Source organism: Malaclemys terrapin, chromosome 4, assembly GCF_027887155.1.
Source record: "Malaclemys terrapin pileata isolate rMalTer1 chromosome 4, rMalTer1.hap1, whole genome shotgun sequence".
Lineage (NCBI taxonomy): Eukaryota > Metazoa > Chordata > Testudines > Emydidae > Malaclemys > Malaclemys terrapin.
The window spans coordinates 56,710,000-56,734,419 of record NC_071508.1 but is presented as its reverse complement, the minus strand read 5'-3'; the positions used below and the strand labels follow the sequence as shown (position 1 = coordinate 56,734,419).

General features: G+C 37.6%; 1 protein-coding gene across 1 annotated transcript in view; it reads right to left on the bottom strand.

The window, feature by feature from the left end:
* Nucleotides 1-1,440: 1,440 nt before the first annotated feature.
* Nucleotides 1,441-24,420, bottom strand: part of CTR9 (CTR9 homolog, Paf1/RNA polymerase II complex component) — a 28,031-nt gene continuing 5,051 nt past the window's right edge. The window contains exons 5-25 of the mRNA XM_054026375.1: nucleotides 23,467-23,556; nucleotides 20,196-20,344; nucleotides 17,502-17,609; nucleotides 16,871-16,978; nucleotides 16,487-16,723; nucleotides 15,316-15,405; nucleotides 15,067-15,195; nucleotides 14,765-14,948; nucleotides 14,189-14,277; nucleotides 13,728-13,913; nucleotides 13,473-13,560; nucleotides 13,073-13,221; nucleotides 10,782-10,898; nucleotides 10,528-10,673; nucleotides 7,236-7,307; nucleotides 5,584-5,719; nucleotides 5,070-5,210; nucleotides 4,525-4,679; nucleotides 4,095-4,191; nucleotides 3,601-3,713; nucleotides 1,441-2,667 (exon numbers count right to left, since the gene is read on the bottom strand). Coding sequence (XP_053882350.1) covers nucleotides 2,223-2,667; nucleotides 3,601-3,713; nucleotides 4,095-4,191; nucleotides 4,525-4,679; nucleotides 5,070-5,210; nucleotides 5,584-5,719; nucleotides 7,236-7,307; nucleotides 10,528-10,673; nucleotides 10,782-10,898; nucleotides 13,073-13,221; nucleotides 13,473-13,560; nucleotides 13,728-13,913; nucleotides 14,189-14,277; nucleotides 14,765-14,948; nucleotides 15,067-15,195; nucleotides 15,316-15,405; nucleotides 16,487-16,723; nucleotides 16,871-16,978; nucleotides 17,502-17,609; nucleotides 20,196-20,344; nucleotides 23,467-23,556 — 3,029 coding nt within the window. The 3' untranslated portion in view covers nucleotides 1,441-2,222. The remainder of the gene's footprint in view (nucleotides 2,668-3,600; nucleotides 3,714-4,094; nucleotides 4,192-4,524; nucleotides 4,680-5,069; nucleotides 5,211-5,583; nucleotides 5,720-7,235; nucleotides 7,308-10,527; nucleotides 10,674-10,781; nucleotides 10,899-13,072; nucleotides 13,222-13,472; nucleotides 13,561-13,727; nucleotides 13,914-14,188; nucleotides 14,278-14,764; nucleotides 14,949-15,066; nucleotides 15,196-15,315; nucleotides 15,406-16,486; nucleotides 16,724-16,870; nucleotides 16,979-17,501; nucleotides 17,610-20,195; nucleotides 20,345-23,466; nucleotides 23,557-24,420) is intronic.

The following is a 24,420-nucleotide window of genomic DNA, read 5'->3' as shown; positions in this document are numbered from 1 at the left end:
AGAATGGGCTAAGGTCTGTGATGGCCTTTAGTTCTTGGAGTTCATTTCACAGTCTCAGACAGCCTCCTGAGAAAATGCTGTCTCCACCACTGACGAGCTTTACTCTTATTGTTGAGAGTTCCATTGTGCCAGAGGAGCATAACTGCCTATCACAGTCTTCAGAGCTTTTAGATATCCTAGGCTCAAGCCCTGGAGAACTCTGAATATAGGGGCCAAGACCTTAAACTTGATTTGAGATTCTATGGGAAGCCAGTATAGAGTGTAAAGGACAGGTCTGATGTGTTTGAGGTAACCTGTGTTGCTGAGGAACCATGCTGCAGCATTCTGTATTAGATGGCGTTTCCCCAAATGCTGAAGACTTTATACCCTGGTATACTGCATTGCTGTAATCCAGGTGAGAGATGATGAAGGCATGAATAACTGAGACCAGGGTCTTAGTCCACCAAACTAAGATGGTAGAATGTTACTTGGTGATGCTGCTATGTGAGAGCTCAGCGTCAGTGAAGAATGCATGCGTACTCCAACATTATGGACCGAATTGACCAATTGTGAGTGTTAGTCTTCAACCAAGACTGCACCGTATCTGCAACCTCTTCCAGATACCATCCTCTGCCCACCAGCGTCACCCTTGTCTTGCTCAAGTTCTGCTTCTGCCAGGTGGTTTTCATCCAAGAACTGCTCTCATCCAAGCACTGGGCCATCTTGGTGGTAGTGGTATTGTTATATGTGGTGAAGGATAGGTACTGCAGTGTATTATCTGCAAATTGCTGGCACTTGAGTCAGTGTCATATGACCAGTTCACCTAGTGGCTGCATGTAGATGTTGAAAAGGACCAGACAGAACTGATCCTTGTGGAACAATGTAAACGAGGAGTCTAGTGTGGAGGTGCAGTTTCCATCACTACTTGTTTGGCTCATCCATCCAGAAAGGACGGAAACCATTTTAGTACATTACCCTAGACCCGGCAACTCTCTCAGGTGATATAGTCTCATATTATGAAGTTCTATACAATATACTTTGAGTGAATGCTCATTTTGGGTAGGCCTTTAATACATGGTGATGTTAGGGAATCAAATTGGTTTCCTTTCCCAAAGGATAGCTCAGCTCTCAAGTTTGGGAAGCATTGCCACAACAACTAGAGTAGCAGATTGAAAAGTCTGGTTTTAGTGTCTACATACAAATTTGGTTTGTTACATGGTACAGACAGTACTAGATTGAGGGTTTTTAAAACTCTTGAACGTGGAACCATATATTAGAAATTAAAAATGAACTAAAATGTCTGATTGCTGGCAAACTTAATTTTCTTAATGACATCTGAACTTCAAGATTTTCTGCTGCCACCATCATAATAGATTGCAGTTTGTTTGTTTTGTTACTGATGGGTTCGGGATATAGGCATTTTTAAAAAAAGGATGAAGTAAAATAGATCACTCCAAAACAGATGGTAGTAACTACTTTTTATTATTACAACAGTGGCAGATCTTTTCACTCTACCATATAAGAATACGGAAAGTTTTCTACATCTTTATTTTTCACCTGTCAACTTAATATATTTGCACATTATCTACATACCTGTAATGTTATTTCATAAGCTTTGTTTAAACCTGCATCTTTGTTGCTTTTTATTTATTTTTTTTAAATTGGTATATCAGGAAAACAAGCAGGCACAAGAAGGAAAACTTTTCAAAACTTAGGAGTTGCATCACAATAAACTTATCCTCTAACAGAGTAAAAAACGTCAGCATTGATCTCTATTCAGAATGACACAAAGAAATAAATACCCAAAGTTCTTTGTACCATTCAATAAGATCTCATGAAGACTGGACTGTACCTTTTTTGCATGTAGAAACATGGAACAAAATACACCAGTTTTAACCAACTCTTTGAACTTGGTGTTTTTGTTCTGCAGCATTTACATACACCCCACCCTCATTGTGTGAGTTTGTTACCACTCACTGTACAGCATCTGTGATCTTCAGCTATGTTAGCTTCAGTGTAAAAATACACCATATACAGCAACACAGAGAAATATCCATTAATGCCTAGTAATGTACAGCTTGATAGAAAAAAAAAAAAAAGTCTCATGAAGCAAGTTTCACAACGGTTTTACTAAAACATTAAGCTTTCTTTAAATCAGTTTTCAAATATAAAAATTGGATTTTCCTCCTCATAACTGAAGTATATTTAAAAAACAATTTTTAAAAAATGGCTGTAATTTAAATCTAATCGCTATCATCTGATCCACCTTCTGATCCATGTTCAGACCCCTCAATGTTGGATGCCTCTGGTTCAGATTCATTGCCAGACTCTCTGCCAGAGCCCTCGTTGTCAGATCCTCTATCAGAGTCTCTGTCTGAATCACCACTGCGAGAAGCTGGACGAGATTCATTCTCTGAGCCACCGGAGTGACTTCTTCCCGACTGTACAGAGTGGCTTCTTCCAGATTGCACAGACTCATTGTCAGACTGTTCTGAATCTGACCGTCTCTTCTTTCTGGCTGACCTGTCACTGTCAGAATCCTCATCAGATGGATGAGCACTGGACCTCCGTGGACTACCTACCTCACTACCAGACTTGTTTCTGTTATCTGAATCGCTGTCCGACATGATGCGTTTATTGCGCTGCTGTTCAGCATCATCAGAATCACTGTTGCTGTTCCTGGCATTTCTGTTTTTTAAAAAAAGCAGTATAATCAATTATTAAAGCCGCAAGCATTGGCTTACTATGATCAAGCGAGAATCCTGGATTTCACAGAGATGTTGACACTTCCACTGAGAAGGAAGAGAAGAAAAGGACACTCAAATAATTCAGAGAGGAATATGGTATCTTGTATCATAGTGCAGTACTCACCATCTTTCCAAATGCAGTGGTTCCTAGTTTGGCTATGAAAAAGGGCATTTAGCAAATCTGTGTGGATCACCAAGGAAATACAGTAGAGAATGGAAGGTGAAACACAAAGAACCCATTTAGACTAACATGATAGTCCTGTATCAGGGGGTAGCCGTGTTAGTCTGTATCTACAAAAACAACAAAGAGTCTGGTGGCACCTTAAAGACTAACAGATTTATTTGGGCATAAGCTTTTGTGAGTAAAAACCTCACTTCTTCGGATGCAATGATAGTCCTGACTTCCTGAGATTGGAACCCCCCACTTCTCTGACATCACTGAAGCAGAAATACCAAAGGAGACATGAGTATATGCTTTGACTGAGAATGTTTTTCAGACCTCAAAAGTACACACTTTCTGGGCACAGTATTTCAAAGTAATGACTGTTGAATTTTTGGCCGTTTAACAATAATTAGTTTGTTAATTTGAGGAGTGTCAACCCTACAGTTATGTCAATTTAGATTTGGGACTAATATATACTTAGTTTTATTTTAATCATCATCTTCAAGCATGGGTTTGCAACCTGAGGGACTGGATATCAAAAGGATCATGACCTGCCCTTTACATATTGCTCATTTAGAGAATGGTGTCAGTTAACTAGGAAGGGTTGTCCCAATATGGCAAAGGTTGAAAGCCAATCTCAGAGCTTTTTCCATCAGGTAAAAAGTCAGCATTTGACTTTCAAAATGTACAAAAATCAATAAAGATTCATACCCATCATCAGCAATTTTGAGTTTATCCTCATCAGAAGAATCTTCACTAGATGAAATTATGGCTTTTGATTTGATCTTTCCCTTCATTGAAGGAGGCAGACGTTCTGGCTTGGCCTGTATGGGAAAAAATGCGAAGTAATATTGCTTGTTCACTGGAGTAAAACTGATATCAATAACTGAGAGCTTAAAGTACAACTGTTCTAACATAACAGATAGCTGTTAAAAATAAGTCTAGTTTTCTGCATCCACTTATAAATCATCTGGTTGGAATTTATGTTCTGATTTCAACATGGAAGTGGAGAGTTTCAGAAGCATCCCTGTAGCTACTGCTATATTAGTAGACATAATAGAAGGGGACAGTATGATGCATGTTTGCTGCAGGAAGTATTTTCCATACTTCCCCCTACAGCGAATGTCACTTTACTGAATGCAGTCGCACTGTAATCTTCCAAATGTAAAACAGGAACTATCAAGGCATTACACTTTTAAACTTACAGCCTTTTTCCTCTCTGCTTTGGGTGGACGTCGTTTTTTAGGTCTTGGGCCATTTTCATTTTCTTCATCATCAGTTCCATCATCTCCTTTCTGGGGTCTTCAACACAAAAATCAAGTCAGAATTAATATTTAATTCCTGCATAAACAGTGTCTTATTTCCAACAGTGTCAAATTATCAATGTGTTAACCTGACATTTCTTGTATTATAGGAATATGAACAGTTAGCATTTTGCTAACATTTACGTTTTATAATTGAGGTGTATGGTCATTTACAACGGGGAACTTTCTTTTTTAAAGAAAGTTGTTTGGGGAAAAAAAGCAAATCTACTCTGTCTTATTCTAACACCATTTACAGACTCTTTTGTAAGGTATACTCTAAACCGATACTACAGAGTTACAAAAAGAATCAAAAAGGTTTAAACTTAGTTACCTCCTCCTCTTTTTCTTCTTCCTCTCTCCATCTTCTTCTTCACCATCCTGTTCACTACCACTGCCTTTCCTCCTCTTTTTCTTTCTGGACACAGGCAGATCTTCGTCACTCTCATCATTGACAAACTCATCAAATTCTCCTCCTTTCCTGGAACGCTGCAATAAATTAAAAACCCACGCCATACCAGATTATTTGTAATCTGAAAACCAGTCAACATATGGAGACTATAAAACTTTTTACCATAATGCCCCAACTGTCCCATTATCTGTACAGAATCAGCACTAAGAAGCTGGTTCTTAAGATGAATATTAGAATTTATAATTCCACTCGCTGCTGCTATTTGTTGGATAAAATATTTATTTTCGGTACTGTACTCTTGGAACAATATATTAAATTTACCTTCCATCCCAAAAGTGTCTGCATGTCATTGATGAGCACTCTGTAATGTCCCACTAAATGTCAGGTGCTGATTAATACCTGTCTTAACTCTGGTCACAGAGTAACTCTAAATTATAGAAAAGTATGGAAAAAACTCCATTCTGTACCCTTCCGCCACCACGTTTCTTCTCCTTCGATCCTTCTACTTCTCCAGTGAACATCAAAATATTCTTGGTCTTCTCCACATATTGGGCTCTTTGTTCCAGAAGTTTCTTCTGTTCTTCTTTCTCTCGGAGACGTTTTTCTTCCTGAAAGAATCAGAGCAAACTGACCATTATCAGGACCCTGCACTGGAGGCATGGAGAAGCAGCTACTGCTAGTGTAGTTTATAGATCACAGTGACTATGGATGGCTTAGGGGGGAGGGGTGCGTGTATGTGTGTGTGAATTCTGTTCTCCCAGATATCACTTTCACCTTTCCTTCCCCAAAGCCTGAATGAACAAGCTCCATAGAGGAAACAATTTCACCCCTTTTTACATATCCCTAAATTTTCAACCCCCTCTTTAAGTGCTTACATTAAAAAATTCATATTGAATATTACTTCCTGAACAGTTTCTAGGTATCAACACCTGTTGACAAGCACACCCATTTAAAACACAGAGTACTACAGGGAATATAAACCTGTTCTTTAAGCAGTTTTTGGCGGAGCAACTCCTTTTCTTGTTCTTGCTTGGCACGCAGTTCTCTCTCTTCTTCATCCTGCTTGCGTGCACGAGCCACATGATACTGAGCTTGGCTCAGTAAATCAGAGCATTGCCTATAACAGTCAATGTTTTCAATTAAAGGAAAGTAAGTTTCTAGGCACATCCTACATGCTAGAAGGAGACAGTTCTAAAAAGAACCTACATCACAATACTAAATTTGTCCATACCACTGAACAAAATACAAGCCATCAAAAGTAACGTAACAACTGAAGTGTTTAAATAATTCTATACACAACATAGATTTTTCCTTTTAAAATCCATTACAGTGGTATGACTTTTACTTCAGTTTATTATTCATCTTCTGAGACATATGGATTTTCTAGCTAGCTTTTTTAATTTAAGCCTGAGGAATATGTTTCCACACAGAATGCTACTCAAAAGCTGCCTTGTTTGTTAAAAAGTTTAGCTACTTCAGTAAGAAAAAATCCTTAATATAAAGAGGAAGAGTCTTGAATTCAGCCGTGCAGCTCCACAAATACCCTTTACAAAAGCACCTTGTATTTAAACAGCTGTAATTAATGAACCTAATCCAAAAATATATTCAGAAGTTAAGATTGTATGTTCAGGACTCAGATTTTTTAAACTGATTTAGGACTAAATCTTAAAGTGATTTAGGCACATTAGAGCCTAAATTCCATCGACTATCAATGGGATTTAAGCTCTCAAGTGCCCTAAATCACATTTGAAAATGAGATTTAGGCTCCTAACTAAATCAGACATGGCAACGCTGAGTGCAGTCCTGTCTAAAAATCTGGGCTTAAGTGCTCAAACATCAGGAAATGAAGTAGTAAGTGCTCTCCGTTCAATCCCCTTGTAAAGTAGTATTCATTGTGAAGTGACCTTTAATATGTTCACAAATAGTTTCTCAAATACAATGCAAAATATTTTTCTGCCCACAATTTCAGACATACCTATAACTTCTATTGGTACTGTGGTCTGCACATGACAATCTGCGAAAAGCCTGAATTTGTAAGACGTGCAAAGAATAAAGCAGAGTTTTTTCATTCAATGTGCATCTTACAGATATCTGTTTACTGCACACCTAAGCAAGATGGGCTCATATGCACAGTACTATATTATTTAACTTGGAGCACTGGTAAAAACAGCTAAGAAGCTGCATCCAAAGTACTGCATGAACTCATTTTGAAGTCCTAACAACTCTTCAAATTACTGGTTTCACCAGAGCACTTCTCAGTGAAAGGTAGTTAGCTGCCAGATTTCATCCTTCTGATCCCAAGCCCCCTTTTAAAAAAAAAGGCCAAAAATTATTTTTAAGGGAAAAATGGTTGCCATTAAAAAAACCCACAACACATTTTCACAACGTTTTGCTCAAGCTTACAAACAAATATTCCACCAGAGGGCAGACACCAGGCCTGGCGAGTTCTAACCTCTCAGCAGCAAATTTTGGAAAATTATGAGCAACTGAAAAAACAAAATTCTAATGGAAATGCTCACACAGCCTTATCTATAGTTATCACTATTCCCCCCATGATAACAAACCGACAACTGAGTTTAGTTCTGGAAAATACTCTGTTTTAATCAGAAAAAAAAAAAAGGAATAGTTTTTACCTGGCTTCAGTAGCAGCAAGAGCCAAATCAAATCTCATTTTATCTCCTACTTTACTTAAATAACTGAAGTATCTGGAGGCAAAATGAAAAATAAAAACAGATTGAAATAGTGACATTTCATATTTCATCTTATATTCCCTGTTTTGTTTTACTTAAACACTCCATTGCAATTTAAGTCTGATATCCGTAAAATAAACATTCTTAAAATGATCACTACAATTATTATTGCTCTTTTCCACCTTTAATCCAAAAAGGTCATAAAACACTTGACAGGCTTTGTGTAAGGACTGATTCACTCAGCATGTAGAAATGTTTAAAATAGAACATGGCAGTCTTCTAATGCTGCTGACACTATCAAACTGTTTACAAGTAGTATGAAAAAAAGAAACTTCAGCCAATTGAAACCACTGGGAAAATGTAGGTAAATAGAAATTTGGCTGTGATAACTCAGGTGAACACCCTAACAATTGCCAAAAAAAAAAAAAAAAAAAAAAAAAAAAAAAAAAAAAAAAAAAAAAGAGAGATAGCATCTTTTCAGCACAGTTGGCTTGGTTCGATTCTATTTTAAAGTACTCAAACAGAACCACATCTAACAATCAAGTTTTAGATCTTTTTAATTTAAAAATGAATGCTTAGAACTCCCATTAATAGAGGGTCAAATACAAATTCTCTATTTGCTTCTATACTGGAGGCAAGCCTAGTTTCTAAACACAGATGTGTCAGGTAATTCCTATGTATTGTAATTCTCACACAGAAAGAAACTGATGTCTCAGAAATAGAGAGCTCTGTTGGAGACAGCCTTGAAAATAATTTCTCCCCCCCCTTACAGATCAGTCTTGCCCTAGCTTTCCCAGGAATCTCAGTATCTGCTTCTGCTGCACCTGCATAACCCAATCCTGCTACCCTGCCATCCGTAGCCTCTGCTGATGACATCAACAGGAGGGAGTCTTTAAAACCGTGCTCCACTGGCTCCTGACTATGTTTTTGGGACTAGTCACACTTATCTGTTTTCCATTCTACTTTGGACTGGGGTGACCATTGAAACTGCAGTGAGAAAGGGAGGAAATAGAAAAAAAAATATTTTTTTCCTGCTAGAACTCTACCCTGACCCAATTTACATGTTCTCGACAAAGCACAGATCTCAGAAGATGCAGGAACACAAGTGAGTGAGGATAGATCTAGAGACCTTTAGAGGTTTTGAGGTCCATAGGTATAGCTTCTGGAAGGCATGCAATAGAGAAAGACTTCCCAACCCCCTCAAAAGAGAAATCCTTGCTTGCAGATTGAGAAGTTGTCTAGGTTTACTTGGTTCTGCCTCAGCACAGAGGGCTGGGCTTCATGACTTGGGAGGTCCCTTCCAGCCCTACCTTTCTATGATTGAGAGGATTTCTAGAGTAGAACTTTTTTTCTGTGCTAGATTGACCTAGCATTCTACTGCAAAGAAAATGAAAAAAATGTGTTTTTTTGTTTTTTAAATGAGATACAAGATTCAGATTCCACCCTCAAGTTTATCCTGACAGACATTCAGCAGCAAAAATGAAATGTATTGGAAGTCTGAATCCCCCCAGATTGGGGCATCAACTCCACTTTAAAAAAAAAAAAAATCTGGCTAATTTATGGGTAATCCTAGAAGGACCATAATACTTTAGTGAGTACAGACAAGCAGGATAATTTAAATTCCACACAAATTCTGACAAATTCAGTTATGTAATGCAAGCCATTTTCCTCAAGAGATTACAGACTTCTCTTACAGGATTTCTAAATGGAAATTTGTTTGACTGGATTTTTGTATTACAGCATGCAATACAGTTTTGAAGTGATTGCTTGTATAAATAAAAGTTTTTTTTTTTTAATTTTTAATTTGTGAGCAAAATAATTAGAAGCCTTTATCCTGAGGAAGTGTTTTGGTCAATACTAGGAGCAAGATATTTCTGGGCATGAATAAGGAAATAGGGCAAAAGGGCTCAGACGAAGTAAATTCCTGCTATAATAGAAGTTTGAAACGGAACATCTACTAGGCAACTTTGCCTCGCATTTCAGAATTATGCTTAAGTATATAAAGCAAGTGACAGCAACATCAGCCTGGATGCACAAACTGTTTGGAAGTATATCAGAATCCCTCATGCTGATATGACTGGCTGACCTTCTTCTAGTTGGTCTGACTGAGAAAACTCAATGGCAATTGATTAGTAACTATGAATGAGATCAGAATTAGAGATGTCCAGTGGCAAAGCGAAGCCAGGACTAGTAAAAAAGTACTCAATTTGTAACGTTGGTTGATACCTGTAACCAAATCGCTATCTACATAAACTTCTCACTTCTGTAACTGAACAAGTCACTTTGATAGGTATACAGCTCAAAAGTGAAGAATCACACTGTGGTTTGTTCAAGCAAACAAAAAAGTAAAAGTTTGCCTGCCACACAGTGTTTTGGAATTTAAGGTAAACTACTCCTTGAGATCTGTCACTGGAGTAGGTTGGCAGGTAACCAGGATATAAAACAAATGACTTCATCCAAGATTTTACAACCAGAGTCTGCATCAGGAAAGTGGGCAGGAAGAAAAGAACGCTGTGGAAGGCCAGCATTAGTTACCAAGGAACTGAATTAAGCCTTAATTTCTATGGCATGTTCAACTGATTATGCTCACAAGTGCTGACAGTTTGATTAATCTGATTACACTTAGTTCTCTTTATTAAAAATGTACAGTTTGTAAGATAACTTATGAAGTCTGATTAATTAAGAGACCTTGAACAAGCTCATGAAATGGCTCCAAAGCTGTAGTTTTGTTTGTTTTGTTTTTTAATTTTCACAATTTCTGCTTTGGTTGAAAATTTTAACCAAAATTATTATTTTCAGTTAGTGAATAGCAGTTTGTGATAGATTTCCCCGTCCCCTTCAATTGTGCTCTTCTCCCACCAGAATGAACTACATAAGGTGGAGACATAAAACAAAAACCGAACTTCTTTGGAGATTAACTCATTAGCTTATCAGGACATATGACATCAAAATTGGATTTGGAGCAAAGATTGGCAGGGCTCCATTTCTTCAAGCTTAAGCTCTCTACATCTGATGTTTTTCAACTAGGAATGTTGAGAGAGATGTAACTTTTTTTAAAAAGCATACAAGATTTTTACAGAAGACACTTTCACTCATATCAAAATTGGAGTTTAAGATACACACTGAGTATTTTCTAGAAGAAAGTATTTTCTTCAATAACATAACTAGGTAAAACATACTATAGCAATTAAAAAAAAAAGGCATAAACACTTCTTTTTTTACTGCATATTGTTACCTGTGGGCTAACTCCAGTTCTTTCACAGCATTTAGTACTTCCTTCAGGTTACTTTTTTCATCTTTCAGGACAGAGGTGGCTAGCCTCTGTAGCACTAGAGCCACATTAAACATAAGGACTGTATCACTGGGCGCTACATGTCTAGCCTGTGAATGAAATGCACATCTTTTAAATCGCAGAAAGTTATCAATGACATATGGATGGTAAGCAATTAAATGTACCTTAATAACTGCAATATACATACATATTTTTACCTTCAGCAAAGTCTGTTTGCATTCCTGTAATTTGCCACATTTGAAGAGTGCTCGGGCCAAGTACAACAATACTTCAGTATTCTGATGCTTATAGAACTTTCTGAGGCAGTTTTCATACTGAAATGGAGAGATCAAATTACTAAAAAAAGAGATAGTGGAGTTTTAAAGAACTCTTGTAGCGGTTTTGTATTGCAGACAATTCCAAGTAACTTGGGTTCTATTCATGAAATAGCATATTTCATGATTATTATTTTTGTTTTAAATAATTACATCATATTGCGTGGCTCTCTTCCACTTTGTTTACTGTATACCATTCTGAGTTCCCAGTTACTGTAAAAACTTGTAGGTCCCTCAGGACTCCTGCAAGTCCTTAGCTGAATACAATAGGATCCTACGCATTTTGGAACAGACAACATTGTAAGCACGTACCATTCATTTACAGCAGTGGTTGGTTGTCTGGGGGTACACTGAGATCTTCCGGGAGTATATCAACTCATATAGATATTTGCCTGGTTTTACAACAGGCTACATAAAAAGCACTAGTGAAGTCAGTACTAACTTAAAATTTCATACAGTGACTTGTTTTATAATCCTCTATAGTAGACAATGTTTTCACCACTCATGCTGAAATGTAAGTGCAGTATTTATATTCCAATAATTTTATTATATGGTAAAAATGAAAAAGTAAGCAATTTTCCAGTAATAGTGTGCTGTGACACTTTTGTATTTTTATGTCTGATTTTGTAAGCAGGTAGTTTAAGTGAGGTGAAACTTAGGGTAGGCAAGACAAATCAGAATCCTGAAAGGGTACAGTAGTCTGGAAAGGTTGAGAATCACTGATTTACAGTAATCAGGGTAGGGGTACAAATTGTGCAAGAAAAAGAATTGTTGTAATAAGCATGTTCACTTAAGTTATGAAATTTGAAATTCCCATTTTCTCTCTCTCTATTCATGTATATGTATTGCTACCATAACCTGAAATATACTTGATGTACCTCTTTTACCCCCCTCCCCCGCTCCTTCACTATAATTTCTGAGGAAAAAGAACAGTCAGTTTTAATAAATGCCTATCAAGCTAGTTCTATTTGGATACGATCTTTTGATCTCCCTGTGCTTTGCAGTGGAGGAACTCTTTGCTATGCTGCTCTTAAGTTTTGCGTTCTTTTCTGCTTGTCAGAAGGATACGGGTAAGTGACCCCCCCTAGTTTGTCCCTGAAGTTCTAATACTCATAGAATACCTGCAAAAATGTTGAAGTAAGGTTTCTATTAAGATTTTTGTCCTAAACAATGCAATTGGCTGTTACAATAGATTTGCGACTTCACTTTCATATAGTATAATTTGACTCCTATTGCTATCAAATAGTTTTATCAGTAGTTTCAAAGGAGGAGTGTATCTAGTAGGTTTTTTACGGCATATTAACTATGAAACCATATGGCATCGCTGTTTCTTGTAATGCTTTTATAGCCATTCTGAAGCTCCTAGGTGTGTTTATTCTAAGGCCCATGTACACACAATTTAAGGAGGGTTCTATTTCCATGTCTCTAATAATGTTTTTTTGTTTGTTCTGAGCTTGTCTCCAAAATATCATTCAGTTGAATTTTGCTTGTTTTTGTTATTTTAAGTTTGACTCGTAGGGCACACGTTTTACAATAGCAGTTTTCTAGCGGATGGATGTTTCTTTGGAAACAATTTTGTTTAGGCCATAGTTTACCAGATCCCAGTACAAAAGGCATTTTCTCTCTTAATTATTTAGTATGACTCTTGAGTTTGTGGATTCGACCAAAATAGTTGGTAGAATCAACTATGTGTGTGTTGAAAGGGCGATGATGAAGTTATAAACGTTTTCTTGGTAGTTTTGAAAGTGTGTTATATACATGTAAGTAGTCACCCTGGGCCATGATTACAAAACTTTGCCATGAAGGAAAGACAGCAAATTGTACTTCTCTACTTCAGTAAGGGTCTCTTATAAATGACCAAGTGACTGTGTTGACTGAACTACACACAATCAAAAATGCCTCCTATTTATATCTTAACTTTACTTAGGACAGCATAGAAAAGATAAATGTACAAGTTGATAGAACCTTTGTTACTCTTGTCCACAGCTAGCAGTTCACTTCTAAATCTAGACATAACCTGGCAGCTAAAAGGACTTCTATTTTATTTTGAATAGGACCATAATTTGTTAAAACAGAATATTATTCAGAATAGCTGAAGCTGCTAGCAATGACCTCTAGCTATTCCTTTGCTACCTCATTCCAATATTTTAAATGGTTCAATTTATAGAGGTTACCATCTGCACAGCACTGATGTACTGCTTCTGTTCTACGTAGATGTGTGCCAAATTCAGCCACACATCACTGATATCTGCTGTTGCCTCTCTCACTTGGGCAAAAACATCACGAGCCTCACGGAAATATCCTTTGTGTGCCAATACAGCTCCTAAAGGGAAAGTTAAATGTACAGTGTAAGCTTCCAGGTCTAAATACTATAAAAGTTACCAGAATGTTAACAAAAAATGGAGACAATTAGCTGCATGATATAGACAGACATTCCTCCAGAGATCAGTAATGTATAGTCCCTGCAAAAAAACAAAAATGCTTGAAATGCTCTACAGATTATATACTAAAAGAGCTAAATCCAAGAACCACCACTAGTAAACTACTAAAGGGAATTTAAAGTGTAATAATCACCTATGCCATTAGCAGCATACAAATTCTTTGGATCATTTCTAAGTACTTGCTTGTAGATTGCTAGTGCACGATCTTGATGGCGCTTTTCCTACAAACGTGAGTAAGAAAAAGATCAATCAATCATTCATCTGTTTGGTGACACAGTGCACCTAATATTTTACAACTGATGAATTTGCCATACAACATAAAATACTTGCGCCAGGGAGGTCAAAGGTTAATGGCATACCAATGCACTTCAACAGATGTGAAATTTACCTTCTCTCTATCCCTGGTGGGCTGATGCAAAGTTTGCAACCAGACATTACCAAGAGCCAGCATGGAGTAAGTGTCATTTTGCGTGGATGGTTGTTTCAATATCCTTTCAAATTTCTTCTGTCCTGGACCCCACTCTTGTTTAGCCAAGTGAAGATTACCAATTAAAGACCAAGCATCTGGATGGTCCTGAAACAAACTCCATTGTAAGTAACTTAAGGACTGCTTTCACTTATCTGTGTTAGACATCTAAATACAAGCCTTAATCATTGTATTATTACACGTGTATTATATGGAAATAAACTACATTTTTATATATAGAAAACAGAGCAGAGGAAGTTAACCAGAAGAAAGGACTACTTTGAATAACTTGCATACATTCATAAAAAAAGAGAAAGACGGTAATCCAGTGAATCCAATTTGAAATTTTAGTTCTAAATTAAATATTTAAGAGTCTCACTAACCTGATTTATTTGAAGTGCTTCTTTAAACCAATCAGAAGCCTCATAAAAATTGCCTTTATCTCTAGCCATAGCTCCTAAGCGCAAATAGCCTAAAAACAGAAAATGATTTTACATAATCTGCTCAAATAGAATAAATTAGGTCAGGCATGGATTTCACAAACTGTTTTTTTCCTGATACGTTTAGGTTATCAAGCAATTAAATATATTCTATATTTTTATTTCTATATATGGACACACATTACATATGATTTTTATTTAAATGCTGGAGAATATCTTTTGAGTTGGAAAGCTTATTCTATCTCTGACTATATCTTGTGTAAGTGTTAATTAAAATAGTTAAAATTTGAAAACACTCTGATTTGACTTATGAGCTATGCACCGAATAGAAGAAAGAAAATTTCAAAAGAAAGAAGGATACATCGGTTACACAAGACAATCGCTCAGCTTCCTGAAGTCTGTTATAAAACAAAAATCTCAAACAATACAGAGGGGCAGATGAGGGCCTCACTACAAAAAAAAAAAAAAAATCTTTCAGTTTGAAGAGGATTGTTGAACCAAAATAGAAGAATTTCTTACAGTCAACATAGTTAGGATGTTCTCTTAAAATGTTTTTATATAGCTTTTCTGCTTCATGGAATTCACACATTGCCTCATATAATCTGGCAAGATTATAGGACGTTGTTACTGAGATAGCATTGTAGTAATGCTCATCATGTTCAGCTTCTGCCTTAGCACGATCCAGAGATGCCAAAAAGTATTTCTAAGGACAAAATAAACAGAGAGGAACAGAATGCTTGGATGATTAAATAATTTAAACTCAGACTCTGGATAATCTCTTAAAATTAGGTTATTTAAAAAGTAGTAATGTGGTTTAGTACCTTTGCTTCACCTAGGTTTCCAAGCCTAAAATGGAGAGCACCCACATTATTCAAAATCTCTGGTGGGACATCAGCCTGCACTTTCTCCTGAAGGATGCGTGTTGCTGTTCCATAGGCTGAGAGGGCACCCTGTGCAATTGTAAGATTGAAGAGGTGGGAAGGAAGTAGCAGGATGAGTTCTATGCATCACTTTGTAACTTAAACCAAGTGTATACGTTATACAATGTCTCCATTTTACAGCATTAATACCTGTATGTCAGTCTGCTCAAGGATTTGCGCTAGTTCAATCCACGCTTCTACGTCATCTGGATACTGTTCTGTGACTTTCTTCAAGTGACCCTGAGAAAAACCAAACATTACTTATGCACTCAAAAGATTAATATAAACTGTCAAAAAAGGCACCCGAGTTGGGTTTTCAACGTGTTTAGGCTTGAAAGCAGTACATTTCTCTTCTGTAAAAATATAAAACCTCAAATATGCATATGACTAAGCATGTTAGGCAACAAAGCCAACCTAGTTCATCATCACTTAACTCAACACCATCTATTCCCCTCCCTCTCCCCCCCCCCGCATTTAGTAAGATATGGGGAAAGCCCTTAGGGTTCTAAATATTCAGGAGGAATACAAACTTCTTCAAAACTACCACATTCAAATAACTGAGAAATTAGCAGACTGATTTGCCATGAAACTTATTTTCAGTTCAGTCCCAATGTTATGCTTGTCTGTTTTCATTAAAGCTCAGCGCTGGGAAATGTCTGTGTTCCCTACCAAAAAGATAGTATGTCATGACAGAGAGGTATTCTATACTGTTAAATTACTGACCAGTAAACCAAACCATGTTAACACACTGCCATTCAAAACGTGAGGGAAAAGCAGTGCTGACTAAATGCAAAGAAAATCAGTAGGAAAAGATCTAAGCATCAGAAAGAGTAAACAGACTTAAATTTTAAAAAATGTTGTATTAGTATGTGACAATGTCCTTTTAGAATGTTAAACTGGGAGGACAAGACTATTCCCAGAAATGTGATCATCAAGTTGTCATTTACAGGCAAATCACCTATTTTGTGCAGAGGAAAACAAGTGTTTTTCCATATGCAACAGAAAACAGAATGGTTTTGTTAGCTTTGTTTAACAGGTCTCCTAGTGTGGTCCCACTTCTGTTCAGATGACATTACCTCCTCTGCAGTTAATAACATCTGCCATTCGGAAAAGTGATTGGCCTACTAAAACTATCACACACACAGTTCTATTTTCACAGCAAAGTAAACCTGATTTTTAGTGATATCATAACTCAGATTTTCAGGGACAAATTTTACCCTTGGATACATGAATGAGGCATCAGCTGGAGTGACATACATTCAAGGTCATCAAACAGGTAATACTGAGATCCAAAGTTCAGCAAATAAATATTTGAACATACTTTTGCAATATCTCGTTTGTCTTGGTCTTCTGAAGCAGCATAAAGAGATCCAAGGATTTTCATAGTCTCATAATTGTTAGGGTAGGCTTTCAAAACTTTTTCAAAGCATTGTGATGCATTCTCCTTGTCCCCCCGATAAATGTACATTTGACCCAATCCAAAAAATGGTAATACAAAAGAGGATGAGGCAAACTGTGTGGCTTGGTAGTAATACTGGAAAGCTTGGTCATAATCTTCCTAATTTAAAAAGAAATAAGGAGGAAAAAAAAGCAGATGGATTATTTTCTTAGTGTTCTGTTTAGTTTTTTAAAAATGTTGAATACATTTGAATATTACAATGTCCTAAATGTAATCTAGAAGAGGATTTTTTAAAATTCAGTCTACCTGTACGTGAAAAGACCGGGCCAGCTGGTAGCAACTCTCTGCCTGCATAGCTTCAACTTCTGTATTATGGAAAGCATGGAGAGCCAAGTGCTGGACTTTACCATAATCCTGAATGATGAAAATAAAACTCAGTTTGAAAAATCCCAACCCATTTATGGTGAAGTTTATACATTTCTGAAACATCAGGCCTGGACTGATTAACGCAGACAAACATAAGCAATAGAATTTGGTAAGTTAACATCAGTAGATTTAGTTTTACAAGTTACTGTTCTTTTCTCTATACCCCAGATTTAAAAGTAGCAGAAAATAAATGTCTTCAGGAAACATAGGTAGGTTTAAATTAAGAAAAAAGTGTGTGCGCTTTCTTGGCAGTCTTGAGAAAAAAGTAATAAGGGATTTAAAAATTGAAACTTTACACTTGTCTGCCTATAATAAAAAATTTATTCTTACCCTTTGGCCTTATGAAAGTCACACGATGGGTAAAACTTATTCTTTTAACAGCTATACTTTAATACCTTTCAAAATGCAGGATTTAAAATGATTTTTGGAAGGCAGAAGCAGTAATGAGTTTGACACTGGAGCAGTTACTGTTCAGAAGGTTATGGAATTTTACATTCATGTATTTTCTTACCTTTTTGAAGAAGAAGTGATTAGCCAAGTGGTTAAGCACCATTGGGTTACTGGGATCAATTGTGTAAGCTCTAGAAAGGAGTTGAACACCATTTTTGATAGAATCGGCCTAGATGAAATATTGATAGATATTAGCACTATATTTCAACGTATTTCCTCAATATAACACCTTCAGAGCTATTCTTCTCATAAGTCCCAGGAACTGTGGCTCAGAAGGGCCTTCCCATTGATGGCCAGAAGCAGCATCAGGACAGACAGAGCTCCAGCCAGAACCTCTTTTCTCCCCCCAGATTCACAATAGAGAGTAATGAGCCCTTTCATGGGTGGGAGAAAGGGGAACAGGACTTCCTGAGGTGAAGGTTTCCCCCTACCTCCTCACAGATCCTCTCATGACTGGACTTCCTCAGCCCACTATGGTACCTTTCCTCACACTCAACTACCTTGTTCCTATTTACTCCCCCACGCACCCGCAACATTCCCTTTCATCCCCACTCTGGCCACAATTACTAAAAGAAGAAACACCATGTATGCTCATCCTCATCTTGATTATTTTGTTAATATGTTGTACCCCTTTTCCCACACTATAGGTTTTTCTCTCTAATGCGCAAGCTCTGGCCATGTGTTCCTATGCCTTTGTACAGCAACTAGCACACTGGAGCTCCAATCTCAACTAGGGACTTTGAGCACTACTACACTATAAAATATTAGATAAGCATTTGCTTTTTATAGTCTGCCTTTTAAAAAATAAACATCATTCCCTTCCAAGGGGATCTCTTAATTTGCAATAATTTAGTTTTCCTGAATACAAACCCAAACTTTACTGCAAGTCAGAACCCATGACAAGTACAGTAACTTGCAAGCTGGCACAAATGTGAAATTGTCACAGGGAAGAAATCTTATCTCTAATTCTATTTACTGCTCTGTCATTGACTCAATGTGTAATTTCTGGCAACTCTACATCTCAGTTTAGCCATCATAAAAAGGGTAAAATACCCAACTGAAAGGATTAATATTCATGAAATGCTTTCCGACGATCAGATGGAAGGTGCAATAGAAGTGAAAGTGTTTTACAGTCCAAAAATATATAGGGCTTTTCTAAAGCTATCATAGTAATATCCCTGTGAACTTAGTTTAATGAATCACTTATGATCTCAGGTTTTAGAACTTTTTGGTTTGGTTCTATAATTTTAGCAATGTAAATTCTCTCATTTCCATATATGTTTATTTATACTGTACATAAAGTTAAATGTGCAAATGCAGGTTTGAAAGGATGCAAAAGGAAAAAAACATAAGAAATAGAATTACTATTTGTATTTTCAATGCACTCTACATGAGGCTACATCTTAAATTTATATGAAAGCTAGAAACAATGCAGAAGATGGTCACCTGTTTAGTAAGTAGGGTGTCCAATAGAGAGCAAGGCCTGGTCTACACTCAAAAAGTTGTATTGGCATAACTATGTTGGCAAAGAGTGTAATTTTTACTGATGCTGTTATTTGGGTAAAAGCCCTTGTGTAGATGCACGTGTACTACTTTAGCTCATTTTGCTTTGCCAAAATGGAATAATCAGTACATGCAGTTCTACCAGTGTAAAAGTGTATCAACACAGGTTTCAAAAGTTTTTTTTTCCCCTCTTACTTAATTGGCCTCTCAGAGTTGGTAAGACAACTCCCACCTTTTCATGCTCTCTGTATGTGTGTATGTATATATAATTTTCCATTCTATGAATCCGAAGAAGTGGGCTGTAGCCCACGAAAGCTTATGCTCAAATAAATTTGTTAGTCTTTAAGGTGCCACAAGTACTCCTGTTCTTTTATCAACACAGGAGGGTTTTGCCAATATGGTTAAAGTGGCAAACCTTTTACTGTGGACAAGTTCCATGTGAAACCTGTACTCTTGAATCTATATTAGTTACATGCAAACTTCAGACAGATGTTAAGGTGTTGGTTTGGACTTATGAAGTCTGAATAGCCTGGGATCAGGCCACCTGAGACTGCCTTTCTTACCAAGACACTCTGCTACAACTGCAATCAGTGGAGACACAGACAGTAGATTACTCCTTGATACAATGGTGAGGGGGCTACTCGTATGGCATTCTCCCTAAAGTGTCCTTCTATATCAGACCAATTTGACTTGAGATATGCAGACTTTCAGAGGATGGTAAAGGACTTGTTTTTAATGGCTGGCCTTTAAAGAGGGTAAGGGAAGAATGCAACACTGGCCAATGTGTTGCAGAGTTATTTGTATTTAGAGGGGCTGCTTATTGAAGGTGGTGAACTGATTAAAGTTCCACAATTAAGGACAAATTTCAAACCATTAGCAATGTACTCAGACTGCGTACATGGGCACAGTTTATTATTCTATGTTAAATAAATAAATACACACATACACATATATATTTAACACACCACTATAGTTTTGAATTCATATCACTTAGTGTTCATATCACTTCTCATAGAGCCGCTTCTATTTAATAAGCGCACGAGAGATTAGCATTATTTAATTTGCACTCTTCATAACTATTCAGAATTGCAATACCATGATTCAGTGAATAAGAGTAAGTGATTCAGTGATTATTAAATAAATATATATAAAATTAAAAAAACAAATTATTTTCAGACTGTTGTGGGGCTGACTGTTTAACTAGAAACCCAATACAGTACTTCACATTCTCCCCATCCCAGCTCACACCCACCTCTTTGTTATTGAGCTCTAGAACAGCCAATCCAACCAAAGCCCCTACACATTTCGAATTGAGCTCCAGGGCCCTGCTGAATGCCAGACGAGCTTTTTCCAACTTGTTCAGTTTCACGAAGCAATGGCCCATGCCTAATCGAACCTCAGCTAGGAAACAAAAGCAAGTCATTCAGAATATCAAAAATCAAAACTTTTTACATGTATGTTTTTTACTCTAAACAGTGAGCTGATACAGGATTGATATCTTTATTACTTGATTCACACTGTATTTAGAGATGGTTATAAACAAGGCCCCGTGCTCAGTGGAAAAGCTGATATTAATAATGTGGTAAGGCCCCTGGTTTCTACTCTATTCCAGTGGAGCAGGCTTCCACTTTTGAAGTAGTTTCAGATAATTTTTTTCATTAAATGAAATATGAAAGATTAGTGCAGTCAGTGTAACATTTATGCTTATTTAATATCACTTTTAATCTATTCCTAATAATTTTTCATTGTGCTGCAGAATGACATTTAGAAAGAACAGTATTACAGAATTGTCAAGCAGGAAAGCTGGAGGTTTGATCAGCTAGAAAGGGAACAGTTTTGGTACCTCGGCAAGGGTATGAGATGGTTTGGGATTGTGGGATAAGCAATTAAGCAAGGTGTTTCTTCTAAAATGATTAGAAGTGAAAAGGTTAACAAAGGCTGCTTAAATCAGCATCCATTGGTATCAAAGTTCTTACACAGTTCAACATAAAGGGAGCAGTTCACACTACAGACATTGTTTCAGGCTGCCTGCAGACTCAAGAATAAACAGCCACATTTGTTTACATTCATTTCACATTTAGAAGTTTCCTTGTAAGCAATTAAAAAAAAAAGTTTCTAAGAAAAACAGGCACTTCAATTTCTGAGTACAACTCTGCAGCAAGGAGTGGATTCTGCAGCTAATCCATAGCTACAGAATCAAAGGTTACATGTGGCCCTAATTCAGGGGTTCTCAAACTGGGGGTCGGGACCCCTCAAGGGGTTGTTGAGAGGTTATTACATGAGGGGTCGCGAGCTGTCAGCCTCCACCCCAAACCCCGCTTTGCCTCCAGCATTTATAATGGTGTTAAATATGTAAACAAGTGTTTTTAATTCAGAAGGGGGGGGGGGGGTCACACTCAAAGGCTTGCTATGTGAAAGGGGTCACCAGGACAATAGTTTGAGAACCACTGCCCTAATTATAACTCATGTTTAGGAGAGAAAATGGCCAAGTAGCTCATGTAGGTGTACCCCATCTTTCAGTGTTTTATAACACTTATTCCTCTCTTAAAGGAATGTGCAACACCCTCTTCAAGTACTTCCTTAATTTCTAAACACTGCATATATAACTTCTGCTGCCTCTGGTAGTTTCTGCAGAATTTTAATAAGAAAAATCCCATACTATACAATGAATGATCAGCTCATCAGATATTTTTGTATCATTTGATACATCTTAGATAAATTTGACTCAGACATCATTTGTTTTGTTCAGAGTTCTGTGAGGTCTCCATTTACCTCTGTCTAACTTCATATTCAAAAAGCTTAGAGCGAGTTTCTGTAATCTTTTTTGAACAATTGTCTTGATTCGGACATCCCTTTTGTACTTTCTGCACTTCTTTAATGACTTTTTAAAAATCTATTGGTCAGACATGCATGAAATACTATTCTGAACTTGGTCTCCTTAAGGTAGGTCTACTCTTTGAACTGGAAGCATAAATCTCAGCTCAAGGAAATATACCTGCACCGGCTCTCCTTGAGCTAGCATACTAGAAATGGGGTGTAGCCACTTTGGTGTGAGCCACTAGTCACGCCGAGTACATACTTGTCTGAGATGCTAGGCACATACTCAAGGTGGCTGGCCCCTCCCACTGGCATAGCTATGCTCTTTTTGATGTGCGCACTAGCTCAAATCATAGCCAGCAAGAGTACGGTCAATACTCAGATATCTACCCCAAACGTATTCATTTGATCCTCACCCAAACCAATTTTACATTCAACACACACACACACACACACACACACACACACACACACACACACACACTTCAACCAAACCATGGGAACAGCCACTGGTAGTAAGATGGCTCCTCAACATGCCAGCCTCTTCATAGGACACGAAGCAGAAGAATTTCTGGACAAATGCACCATGAAACCAATGATATACTGGAGATACATTGATGATATTTTCATCTTCAGGACAGAGGACCTAGACTTCCTCAGATTTCCACCACAACTTCAACCATCCCCATCCATCCATCCTACAGATACCTAACTATACACAATAAACCCACAGATCGCACTTATCTTCACAGAGACAGTAACCCCCCAAACACACCAAGAAATTGGTTATCTACAGACAGGCACTCAGAGTCTCCTCAGAGCATATTCTGTGGTAAGTCTGGGATATACACTAACACATTTAAGACTGCCTTCATCAGACATGGACATTCCACCAGAGAAGTACATCACATCATGGAACAGGCCACCCAAATACCCCAAGAGAACCTGTTTCAATACAGGAAAAAAATCCTCCAACTTCACACCTCTATTTGTCACCTTCTACTCCACACTGGAACCCCTATGAGGTATCATAAAACAATCACAACCCCATACTCAATGGGGACCACATCCTGAAAAAAATCTCTCTCAAACTACCTCTTCTGGCCTTCAAACAACCCACTAAACCTCACTATCAGAAGCAAGCTCCTCACAGACCAAAACCACACCAACAGATGCAAAACTTGTATACATATTTACACTGCTATGATGACCAATACCCCCCCCACACACCTTTCAAGATACATGGGTCCTACACATGCCTATCACCCCATGCGTACCTCATCCAGTGCACTAAATGCCCAAATAACGCGTTAACTACCTATGCTAAACAATCTGTTCTGCATTATATTTAGTTCTGACACTGAGTACCTTTTCCAGACCTGAAGAGCTCTGTGTAACTCAAAAGCTTATCCAATGAAACAAAATTACCTCTGACCCACCTTGTCTCTCTAATATCCTGGGACCAACATGGCTACAACAATACAGCAGACATACTTTTAGTCATTTACTCAGTTAGCAGCTATTACAGAGCCAGCAGAAAGCAGATCTGTCCTATAAGAATAAGAATTTAATTTGTGACAGTGTGGATTGGAAAAAAGGAATTCTAATAAAGCCTATTTTCTAACTGCAGGAATTATAAGGACCAGTTTTAGGTTTAAACAACTTAGTAAGATCACTTCAGTAGCAAAGATTTTCTAATGCCTTACCTGGACAACCTGGGTTGGTTCGCAGTGCTTTTTTGTAGTAGGCAAGGGCTCCTCTATAATCTTTCTTGTTGAACGAAATGCATGCTTTACCTATTACAACGAACAAGTTACAGAAGTTGCTAGAGGTTTGCTATTTTGACCTTTTCAGTAGTTAGTGCCAAAATAAATGGAATTAGTGAAAGCCTGGATGCTATCAGGAACATTCATTTGATTATAACTGCTTTGTGGGTCTTGATGCCGAGCCTACAAGTGTCAAGTATCTCAGAAAATAAAATTAATAAAGGGCAACAGGAAACCAAAGTAAGGTTTTAAAATAATTTTTAAATAAACGTTCATTTTCCTTTCTTGGTTAGGAAGTTTGGATGAAAATTGCCCTAAGCTTCACTCTAGAATACTGACTGAAGGGGTTACTGCTTGCTGTCTCTTCACTACTGAAAGTATTCTGACCACAATAAGAGTACACAGCACCGCTAGTGTCAGCAAGAAAAGTCTAGTAAGTAAGGTGGACTGTCCCAGGTGACTGGCCCCTTTTAGAGTAAAGGGTCTGCCCCACCTGTGCCTCACTCAGCTCTCCTCCCCAAATGTGACTAAATCGGGTAGGTCATGTGACATCAGTCTAAATCAGTCACAGACCTAGGAATAAAAGAGAAGCCTCCAGAGAGCCAAAAGGAGGAGAGAGTGAGCAGACAGCTTGAAGGAGGCATACTTGCCTAGTGAAAGTCGAACTGTGCACCTGCCTGTTGGCCCTTCAGCCTATTGATCTTTCACAGTACTGGGGGAAAGGACAGGATTAAAGAGGCCAGCTCAAAAGCTGAGTGGTGCAGCCAGCCTGAGTTCTCAGCACAGACCCTAGGAGGGCTGTGAGACTCCGGACGTATGGAGGGGTAGCTTATGGCGACACTCATACAGAAGCCTAGAAGGAGGACTGTAGGAACCCTGAATCAAGGGGAACAA